This window comes from Thalia democratica, chromosome 1, assembly GCF_965202585.1.
Source record: "Thalia democratica chromosome 1, ktThaDemo2.hap1.1, whole genome shotgun sequence".
NCBI classification, from domain to species: Eukaryota; Metazoa; Chordata; class Thaliacea; order Salpida; family Salpidae; genus Thalia; species Thalia democratica.
The window spans coordinates 60060851-60073141 of NC_139165.1; the positions used below are offsets into that span (position 1 = coordinate 60060851).

General features: G+C 24.8%; 1 protein-coding gene across 1 annotated transcript in view; it reads right to left on the reverse strand.

Moving 5' to 3' along the window:
• LOC145843427 (centrosomal protein CCDC61-like) overlaps positions 1-12291 on the reverse strand; it is a 48188-nt gene that overhangs the window by 25522 nt on the left and 10375 nt on the right. The window contains exons 4-6 of the mRNA XM_082950909.1: positions 11644-11796; positions 4586-4679; positions 1556-1672 (exon numbers count right to left, since the gene is read on the reverse strand). Coding sequence (XP_082807035.1) covers positions 1556-1672; positions 4586-4679; positions 11644-11796 — 364 coding nt within the window. The remainder of the gene's footprint in view (positions 1-1555; positions 1673-4585; positions 4680-11643; positions 11797-12291) is intronic.

Sequence of the window (12291 nt, forward strand, 5' to 3'; positions counted from 1 at the left end):
AAAAACAATAACGAAATAACATGAACCTAATCGAATTCACAGGTTACTGTAATAAACGGGTAAGATGCCTAATGAAGAATAAATAAAAAAACATTTAGTGCGAAACTTGAACTTGTCTCTTAGCAACAAGCATGTCAATGCGCGGCTGGATTTTGGATAGACTGAGACGGAGACAGGCAGATAAGGTTGGAGTCAGCATACAGTTCCTTTGCTTCGTTTTAATGTTTGTTACATGCGAAAAGCCGGACTCGCAAAGATAAGTGGTGGTGAATGGTATAATAAATTTTACTGCACGTTTTGCTAAGACGGGGTACACTAAAATTGCACATATCCAAAAATCTAAAAGCTTCTTCCCTTTGAAACTCAATTTTAAATTGCTATCTTCAGATAGTTGCAGCAACTCGTTTTCTGTATCTGTAAGAAGATTCACTTCTTTTGAAGCAATAGCACACATAAAAGGATTAAAAATGCATAAATTTCCGATGCGAATTTCCGAATGCGAACATCTTCAGGAAAATAATGTTGAAACTTTATAGACAAAAGATCAAGGTGGTTGTAAATTTCGTCAGAGAAATTGAACCTACCGCTAGATACACACTAAGCAGATCAATGGATGCTATAATTATATATGTTTTCCATTTTATGTGTTCCATTTTTTTTGAAGTTTTATGATTTATGTTTTATTTTTTCTTTCAAATTTCTTTTTTAAATTTCGAAAGGCTTCGTGGAACCCCTGAGAGGCGTGGCGGAACCCCATTTCAGAAGCACTGACTTAAACCATCTGTGTATTGATGTTTGTAATAAACAGCTCTATCAGCAAAATACTTGTATTTTTACCTTATAAACACAGCTTGTCTGAAAAAAGACACAATTTTTTAGCATTTCCTAGCATAAATGCATCTAGATAAACAAACGACATATAAGGAACTTTTACAATTAAAACCTTGATTCTAAAATTAGGCTAGATAAACTTTTGTGTATATATCAGTTTCACTATGGAAGTGTCCTTGCTACAGATCATCAATACTAAAAAGCTTACAAAATCTGCTTGTTCAAATAGGATACTTGTTCAATATGTTAATAGAAAATTTTTGCAGTTTTATAAAGGATATTTTACTAATTTATACCAGAAGAAGGCATTGGAAATAAAATTAAATTTTTTTGTAAATTTCTAGGAAATTTTGGATGTTTTTCTGACTTTAATGGACTTTTAATTAATTTTTACCATTTGAAGGCTTTGGAAAAGAAGGAATTTTGTAAATTTAAATTAAAATTTGACTTTTTTTTTAATTTTATCAAATTTCATGACTTTTTTCAAAACCTCCCATTTTTTCCTGACTTTTGTCTTTTTTTTTTTTTTTTTTCCTGACTTTTCCTGATTTTCTGACTTTTCCTGACCGAGTGGCAACCCTGTTCGTTAGTTTTAGTATATCAAGTACATTTCAAACAATTGTTATGTGATTCAAACGAACTTGTTCCGTTTGAATCGTTTATTAGCAAAAGTTATTTGATAAGTAACATTTTAAAAATTTATAGAAGAAATTAAATGTTCAACCTTAGTTTCAAGTTTTTTACATTCAAAACATTTTCTTGATAACTGTCGTTGAAACTTATTCTTTTGTTTCAATGATTCGTATTCTAAATTCTGAATGACCTTTTTTAGTAGTTTTACCTAAAAGTTTTATTTTAATTAGTTATTATTATAGTTATTGAAATAATTTATTATTACTTCTATTTATAAATAGAAATAAACTATTCAAAATAATAATTTTAGCGTTTGCTAATAAAAATCTTAGCGAAACAAGCTCACTGGAATATATAATAATAACAAATTACACAGTATCTTTTATTTTTAATACACTAACACGTGTTTCTGTGTGTTAACGCATTAACACACTTCAACGGAGCTCTGTAAAAAAATAATAACTGTAAGGAAAGAATAGAAGCTAAAGTAGGTATACATATATATACATATATATTAAAGGTTTTATAAAAAGTTCTGGTCGATAGTGCTCGACAAATTAAATTGGAGCTAAATATTTATCTAATTATATAAAAACTATAATTTATACAGCTTTTTCTTACATGAAAACAACAGCATAAATTAACAACTACAGCGTATTATTTTCAAATTCAGCTAACTGTACAATAAACTGTATCATTACTACGTCATAATTATTATAAAAAATTTCAAAATCTAAATTTCTGTTTACTATTGTAATAAACTGTAGCTTACTGAGGAGTTCATGAAAATTTATATTTCATGTATGAAACAGCTGTATAAATTATAGTTTTTATATAACTAGATAAATATATACATATATATGTGTTTATTAAATATAAAAATAAATACTATAGATTATTGTAAATTAATGGTTAACAATAGATACCATACATAATGTTAAATCTGACGGCTATAAAACTATATAATATTTGCAACTACAAAGTCTAAATTAGATAAAGTAAAGTACAAAATAAAATAACAAATCATAATATAAAGCAACACACATGGAAGTTCAAGAAATACGGATTCATTAGATTGGACCGTTGCTAAACATTCAAAAAAACATCCAACAACTACGTCACAATATTACGCTCTTATATATTAACTTAAAACAAGTTATTTATTTTACACTACAAACTACTAACTTATTCTTTGTGTTGGAAAAAAGTAGTAAGGCACTTTAATATAAAAGAAATCTTTAGTAATTATATTAAAAATAATAAGTAATCTACTTTAGACGAAAAAAATTAAAACTAACATTAATTACTAAATTAATCAACAGTGTAAAGTAATCAAAGTTAAAGAAACTTTGGGATAATATATACTTATAAGATGTTTCAAACGGTTAAATATTAATTATAAGTTAAGTTAGATACAGTTTAAAATAACAAATTAAAACTTAAACTTTAAAAACAAGCTAATTAATTATCTTAGTTAATATGTAATGTACATACAGTTTAATTTGTGGTGTTTTTATGTACGGTGCTGTAATTTAATTATCAGTCAGGGCTTTGAAAGTTTAATAACAATTTAAGTTTATCTTGCTTTCTTTTTCAATTTTAATTTCTTGTTTTAAGTTGTATTTCAGTAATTAATGTCTGTTTTACTTCTTTCATTTATAATAGATTACTTATTAGTTTTAAAATAATTGCAAAAACATTCTTTTAAATTAAAGTTTCTGACTACTTTTTTCCAAACATAAAGAATAAATTTTCTTGTTTGTAACATAAATAACTTATTTTAAGTTAATTAATAAAAGCGTAATATTGTGACGTAATTATTGGATGTTTAGCAACGGTTAAATATGTTGAATCAGTATTTCTTGATCTTCATGTGAGTTGCTTTATATTATGATTTATTATTTTATTTTGTACTTTACTTTATTTAATTCAGACTTAATAATTACAAATACTGTATAGTTTTATAACAGTTGAATTTAAAATTATGTGTTGTATCTATTATTAACCATCGATCTACCATAATCTATCGTACTTATTTTTATTTTTAATAAAGACATTTATATACAGGGTTGCCAAATATTTTTGGCAAATTTTCTCTATGTTTTCAAAACTTTGTCCAGGTTTAAAAATTACATATTTATGATATTAAGTTACAAATTTTTTTTGATTAAGTTTAAGGTAAAAACTGTCTTAAGTAGTATAACGACATTGAAAAGATATCTTATAACTTCTCTAAATGAGTTTTATCATAAAAAAATTTTTTGATGATGACAAAAAATGTTTATCTATACGTTAGATTTTTAGAGTCAAATCTAAATTTTACTACTTAACATTTAAAAGTTGTTTAAAATTCTAAGTTTTCATAGTGATTTTTGCTCAAAATTCCAGGTTATTCTAGGTTTTTAGCTGAAATTGTCAAGTTCACGGTTTTTTCAGGATTCCATATTATTTGACAGCCCTGTATATATACCTACCTATTTTAACTTCTATTCTTTCCTTAAAGTATTTGTTTTTTTACAGAGCTCCGTTGAAGTTTGTTAACCCGTTAACTAACAGAAACGAGTATATTGTAATAAAGAAAGAATACTGTTTATTTTTTTACCATTATAAATACAGTGTTGCCAAGTTTTTTTGAGAAATTTCTTCCAGGTTTTTTGAATTTCTTTCAGGTTTTTGAAAGTACACGTTTTTTGGCCTAATTTTACTTTAAAATTGAGTTTAAGGTTAAAACTGTGTTAAATTGTTTAACAATATTGAAAAGATACTGTAAAGCTACTTTAAATGTGTTTTTTTAACAAAAATCTTTTTGATGATGACAAAAATATTTTATTTATATGATAGATTTTTTGTGTCAAACCGAAATTTTACTGCTGAACATGTTAAATTGTTAAAAATTCAAAGTTTTTCCGGTTTTTTTTTTCTATTTTTCAAATTCCAGGTTTTTTAGCCTAAATTGTCAAATTCCAGGTTTCAAGGTTTTTAGGCAACCCTGTAAGCTGAATAAAACTGTTTTTACTGTGAAAAATTGTAAATTGAATAAAAAATACCAGTTGAAAACTTGTTAAAAAACTCTTACTATATCAAATACCAAGTTTGGTCATATCTTTTTTATTAAACTTACATTTTTTGCTTCGACTGAGGAAATTTTTGTTTTGTTTACTAGCAGATTATAAGCTTTGAGTAAATTATTTTTTTCTTGAACCAAATCACTGTAACTAAAACAAATTGCAGCTTTAAAAGAGCAAAGAAAACATAAGACAAAATAGTATCAACAGTATAGTAAAATTAAATACAACATAAAAAATTATATGTTATAATTTTTCTGATAACAAATAGACTCAGTAATATAGATACCATGAAAAAGTTAATTTTCGTTACTACTTTTCTATTACATTTAACATAATAATCGTAAAAATTTGTGTTTTATATGGTACAAAAAAGTGTAGCAAAACTTTAAAATGAATTAAGACTAATTTGAAGTGAATAAATTTTATAAGTATCAAACTTATCTTAAGTTTTTTTTTATTACTAGGTATACAAATGATTTTTTATAAATTTAGTAGCAGTTTTTTCTTTTGAGCATCCTACGTTCCTTTTACTTACTTTAGAATTATATCAAGTTTGTAACATTTGTGTTTCAAGTTAACATAAAGGGTTGATCATACCACTTCGATCAACTTATTATGTTAACTTGAGCTTGTCCAATGGCATATGTAAGTCCAGGCTTTTGCTCCTATAGACTTTCTCGTAGGTCTTCTTTAATATGTGTATTTACGAGTCAAAACCACGTGTACGATAGGAGTATATAATTTAAATAATACTTGAGCTATGTTTTTCTTATAATGCTTTTAAAATTAGTATTTAAAATATTAGGTACTCACTAATTGCTGAATGTTTTAAGCATTTTTTTTATTTTTATAAAATAATGATTCTTCTAAATAAAAATTGAGATATTTCTTATTTAAACCACAGTCAAATAAAACGGTTAAATACATTATATTTTTTATCTTAAGTCTAGACGAATCTCTAAAGATTACATATAATGGTTTGTGGACAAATAATATAACTTACAAATTGGAAAAAGCTCTGAAAATTCTTATTCATAAAATTAACCTTTAAAGATAGTATTTATAAGATAGCAGGGGCACTTATATATAATGAATTTTTCTGGTGCTTTTAAAAACTGCTACTTTTACTAGTTGTTAAAAAAAATAGTAACAAAACTAGAAAAAAATTTTTTAAATGTATTTAACTTTTCACATCTACTTCGCAAACATATTCTAAAGCCCGAAATTTAGTACATAATGTGTTATAAATCTTTGCAACATTGTTTGTTCTAAAACAACTAGCTTGCAAATATTGATTTTAGCAAACATGTGTCAGTTGTAACATTTTGCATATTCTATTCGTCTTATGTATTAGACTTAAATAGCATGTAGAAAAAAATCTTAAAATGCAGTTAATACAAGTCTCTTTTACTAAAGTAGGAACTTTTATACTTATCAAAATCATTAGCTGATAAAATTTAGACACTTTTTTTCCCAGTTAAATCACTGTAAGAAGCAAACAAAACATATTTCTTCAATGAAAGCTTCAGAGAAGAATATATATATATATATATATATTAACTTAAAGATGATATAACAAAATTTTACGTAGGTTCCACTAGTACGACATTTAAAAACAGATACAGCAACCATAAAGCAAGCTTTACCAACAAACTAAAAAATACGAGATTGAAAAAATTAAAAAAGATTTATCATTAAATAAAAGAAAAGAAAGGCAGCAACCCTGCCTACATAATCAAAACATGTATTTCATAAGAACAAAAACCACTAAATAATAACAAAAAAATAACAACAAAATAAATCCAAAAACAAGAACAAACAAAGCAAAAATAAGTTAACTTGTACATAAGTTGTTTTTAAAATAGGCCAACTAAAATTATTCTATTTTAGTTGAAACGTCACAATGTCATGGTTGCCACTGACTAAGCTGAGAAAAATTTCCTGACTTTTCCTGACTTTTTACCAAAATTTTCCTGACTTTTCTAAATCAAACTCTTAAATTAAACTTATTATAAAATACATAATCTAACACTCGAAACTATATAAAGCTTTCAATCTAGTTTTAATACAGGTTAAAAACAACAGTTTTTTGCTGAATTCTATCATCAAACTTCCAGTACATCACTTGAACCATCTGTGTATGATAGATGTTTGTAATAAACAGCTCTATCAGCAAAATACTTGTAATATTACCTTATAAACACAGCTTGTCTGGAAAAAGACACAATGTTTTAGCATTTCCTAGCATAAATGTATCTAGATAAACAAACAACATATAAGGAACTTTTACAATTAAAACCTTGAATTAATAACGAACTTTCACAACTTAAATCTTAAAACAATAAAGAACACATTTTTTTAGAATTTCCTAGCATAAATGTATCTAAATAAACAAAATGACATATACAAGGAACTTCTACAATTAAAACCTTATATCAATAAGGAGCTTTCACAACTAAAATCTTAAAACAATAACGAACTTTTACAATTAAAACCTTTAAACAATAAAAAACTTAAAACTTATTTTACTTATATAAATTGTTTAGTTAGTTTAATGAAATACTACCCAAACTATTTAATATGAAATTCTTAAATTAAAAATAAATTAAAAAGAATATACTTAAGTAACTATAAAAAAGACATAAAAAGTGAACTATATATCTGTTGTATAAAATATTTCCTCTTATCATTTAGTATAAAATTTTTAACAAATAAATATACTCTTATTTACTTTATAAACTTAAGTTACTCTACAAAAAATACAAATAATAAGGAAATTTAATTTTGGCATATACCTTTCTTATAACTTATTTTATAAACTTAAACAATTTTGAAAAAATTATAACGAGGTTAAGTATACACATTAACTTGTTACATAAAATACTAAACTAACTGCTTAGTTATAAAGAACTCAATTATTTACTTAAACAAAAAAAAACTTTGATTCTAAAATTATGCTAGATAAACTTTTGTGTATATATCACAGTTTCACTATGGAAGTGTCCTTGCTACAGATCATCAATACTTAAAAGCTTACAAAATCTTCTTGTTCAAGTAGGGTACTTGTTAAATATGTTAATAGAAAATTTTTGCAGTTTTATAAAGGATATTTTACTAATTTATACCAGATGAGGCATTGGACTATAAAATTAAATAGTTTTGTAAATTTCTAGGAATATTTTGGGATTTTTTTCTGTTTTTAAAGGACTTTTAATTAATTTTTACCATTTAAAGGCTTTGGAAAACAAGGAATTTTTTTAATTTAAACTAACAAAATCTGACTTTTTTTTAAATTTTATCAAATTTCCTGACTTTTTTTCAAAACCCCCTACTTTTCCCTGACTTTTGTCATTTTTTTTTAATTTTTCCGGACTTTTCCTGACCGAGTGGCAACCCTGCAGTGTGTTTTTTTTTGTGTCATTCTTTAAAAATCTTACTTTGTTCTTTATTTCGTTCTGAGGAGATGCATAAAGCATCGAAACTAAGTAAACGATTTGAAAATTAGTTGTTTTTTATATTATAAATATATATTAACTTAAATAAATAATTTATTTGTTTACTAGAAGCATTTTGGAAATACTAACAAAGCAGATAGCTTTCTACACTTAATTAAGCATTTTAGTATTCCATTGTAGCAGAGTGAATTTATCTTTATTAGTTTGAAATATTAAGGTGCTTAATTTCTTCATATCTTAAAACATTTAGGCAGCAAAAAATTATTATAGTGCACTATAACTTTTTTAATTATTTAAATAGATATTTCTAATTTAATAACAAATTATACAGTATCCTTTTTTTATTACACTAACACATGTTTATGTGTGTTAACGGATTAAAACACCTCAACGGAGCTCTGTAAAAAATAAATACTGTAAGAAAAGATATAAGAACTTATTAATTCAATAATTAATGATTGTTGTTTTACTTTTTTAATCATAATAGATTACATACTACCTTTTTTTATCAAAGCGCTCTATTACTTTTTTGAAACATAAAGAATAAATTATCTAACTTTGTAGTATAAGTTAACTAGCTTGTTCTAATGTTTATATATAACAGCTTAATATTGTGACGTAATTATTAGATCTTTGTTTTTGAATGATTAGTAACCAGTAAATATTTAAAATTAGTACTTTCTTGATTTCATGTAAGTAGTTTATATTATGATTCGTTATTTTGTTTTGTATATTTACTGCAATTTATTTAATTTAGACTTAATAATTACAAATATTATATAGTTTTATAACAGTCGGAATTAACATGACGTATTTTATATATTGTTAGCCATTAACCTATAAAAATCTATACCAATTGTTCTTATTTTTAATGGACACGTATGTACACCTACTTTAGCTTCTATTCTTTCCTTACAGTATTCATTTCTTTACATAGCTCCGTTGGAGTGTGTTAATCTGTTAACACAAAGAAACACGTGTAGTGTAATAAAAAAAGGATACTGAGCAATTTGTTATTATTACATATTCCAGTGAACTTGTTTCGCTAGGATCTTTTATTAACAAACGCTTAAATTTATATTTTTGAATAGTTATTTCTAATTTAATACGTAAAACAAATGTTGTACATGAATAAACATTGACTTTGATATCGCCAAATTTGGGAGTTATGTTGAAAATTAAAAAGCAAGCTAAACCATAAAAGTTGCTAGCTTAAATTAAAGTTCTATGACTGCCTAAAACTTCAAAATCGCACCTAAAACTTCAAAAAAATATTTAAATAGTTATTCCCTCTGAATTACCACAATATCTTAAATTTATAACCCTGGTTTAGAGCATATAATATTTGTTTATTTAGTATACAATCACTAGTCTAGCCCCTTATATACATTTTTTTAAATTTAGATTTAGTTACTTTGTTGGATATAGGTTTAATGTGTATTGTATGTGTGGTGTGTATGCTTCGTAACTGTAAAAACAACTCTAAACAACCAGCAAACTAATTTATAATAATGTAAACACCAAGATTTTTAAAAATTTTTAATTTGTCGATTGTAGTTATACATAGCACAATAGTTACTTGGGTAAATAGCAACTAATTTGAGATGAAGTCGTTCTTCTGAAAAAATTACATACTAACGTTGGCTGAATTGCATAACATAAATTAATTAAATAACAATATTTTATGTGATGGCTATTGTAACATACTGCAACAAAACATAATTGTAATTTTTAAATACTCATAATTCAAAGGCCTGTTTTATCGAAACACGGTTGCTACTCAGTAAAGCAAAAAACCTGGTTTGCATATATATAACTATAAATATTCAAAATTTCAAGCTAATAGCTTGTTAATACAGATCCTAGCGAAGTAAGTTCGTCGAAAAACGTAATAAAAACAGTTTTTACAATACTTATTCTTTGATATATTTGATCTTATTTTGTACAGCTATGAGAAATTTTTTACCGCTGATAAAAATTCAAAGGAACTTTTGAGGTTTAAGGAATGAAAGATGAATTAAATGGGTTTTTTTTTTTAACATTTATATGTCTTGAATGCTTAAGTGTGAAGCGCTGAGTAAAAATAAAACAAGTTTTTAGACTCCTTTTTGTTGTTATACAGTTCAAATAAAAATTTAATTATGTTAAGCACTTGTATACTTTCCGAGTTTAACTTTTCTAAGTTTTGTAGGTTCACTTACAACTTTTTTTTTATTTAGTTGCAATTCAAATATTGTTTATAGCACTTTAGTATAGAATATTTTAATTTTTAATTTTAATAGTATTATTAATAATAGTTAGTATTATACTTTTAAATAATTTTAACAGATTTATTTTGTTTACAATGAGATGGGGGATGTACGTTTTGTAGCTGATATATAGTAACATTTTGAATGTCGTATTTTACAGGTCGTGCATTTCTTATAAAACTAAACGTATTAAGAGCATAGGGAGATAAACACTTTTTTTTTAATTTAGTCTTATTTTTTACATAATTAGATAAGCTACTTGTTACTGTCTACCGATTGTTAAAATTCAAAGTAACTTTAAGATATGAGCGATCAAAGTTAGACCGTTTAATAGGTTCTTTATGGGAGGCCTAAACTAAAAGGGCAAAAATAGACTGTTTCACTAAAAATCTATATTCTACTTCAGTTTTGGAACAATTGTTTAAGAATTTTTTTAGAATGATCTTTAACAAAATTTTAAACAACTCGCAGAAAACATATTTTCTAATTTTTGTAAAAAAAAAGTTTTAATAAAAAATAAACAAACATTTTTTTTCACAAACTTTTTTTTTGACCTTTTTCAAAAATCCGCTTCCTACAAGTTGTTTGTAATATTGAAAACTACACTTCCTGAAAATTTGAACTTAATTGCTATCAAAATTGAAGAAGATAATTTTTTAGTAATTTTTTCAAAGTTCTGAGAAAATCGGCCTTGAAAGTCTTTGATTTCATACGATTGTGTCGGAATTTTTTCACAAAATTTGTTATAACTCAAAAGTTAATTGAAATTTTTCTGTTCTATAAAAGATATCTTATAGTATATACTTTAATGTTTGAAATAAGTGTTAATTTTAATTTTTGTAAAATAAAGTTAGACCTCTACTTAAGAAGTTATTTTCACTTACAACATGGTTTACTTGTTTTAAAGGATCAATAGATGTATTTTGCATATTAAAAATGTCATTAAGATAACTTTAACTTGAATAAAAACAAGTAATCTATAAAGTCAAAGTTTTTAAACTAATTTTAGTTTAAAAACTTAAATGTCTAAATAATACAGGTGTTATTCAACCAAATAGACTTTACAAACTCATCAATAAAAAATTAAAGTTATTAGTACTATTATAGGAAGGTTTTTAAACGTATTTATATACCATTTACAACTAAGTATGTAGAGGTTAATCATTTCTTAGTATTTTATTTCACAAACGTTTTCAAAACTATACTAGTTTTATTCTCAAAGTGATTAAATTTTACTGAGTTTGACCAACAACTGTTGTGTAAAAAAAGTAGATATTTTTTTCAACTTATTTAAATTGAAATACCTAAATTAATATGTTATATAAAATATTATAATGAAGCTACTCAAAATAGTTATTTTACTTTTGAAACTTTTAGCTATTTTAATACTAGTTCTAAACTATTTACTTCATTCTCAGCTTTTCATGTGCATCAATAAACTTCTGATTTGTTGTTTTACTCTTTAAAATAGACAGTTCTTTATTTAGCCTGTTAACAGTTTTTTGAAGTTGAGCAGCGCTTGGCTTTTCCATATGTTGTAGCGGCAGAGGGTAATGTATTCTATAGGTTTAGTTTGATGAGCATTTCGAAGACATAAAACTAAACTTGACATAACTTCCTTAAAAACTAATATATTGACATAAACAATTTTTACATTACTTAAAAATAAGTTAAATTGTAGGCATAAGTTTTCTATAGTGTATGAAGACTACAGACAAAAAATACTAAATTCTTAATAAAGAAGTTTAATTTACTATTAAATTCTTAATAAAGAAGTTTAAATTACTATTTATACTAATAAGCACTTTGTATTTTAATAAAAAATTTAAAAACATGGATATCAGATACTTGCAAAACATATCCAACTAAAATAAAAAAGAAAGAAGCATTGTGTTTATAATGAATGAAAAAACAGTAAGTGACTACTGTACTAACTCATAACGTTTATTACCCAGGTTTTTCATTGAAATTTCTTATAAAAGTAGTCATAGTATTTAATTCCAAATAAATTATATGATAAAAAATAACAAGTATGTTTGTGTTAGTAAAAAATTC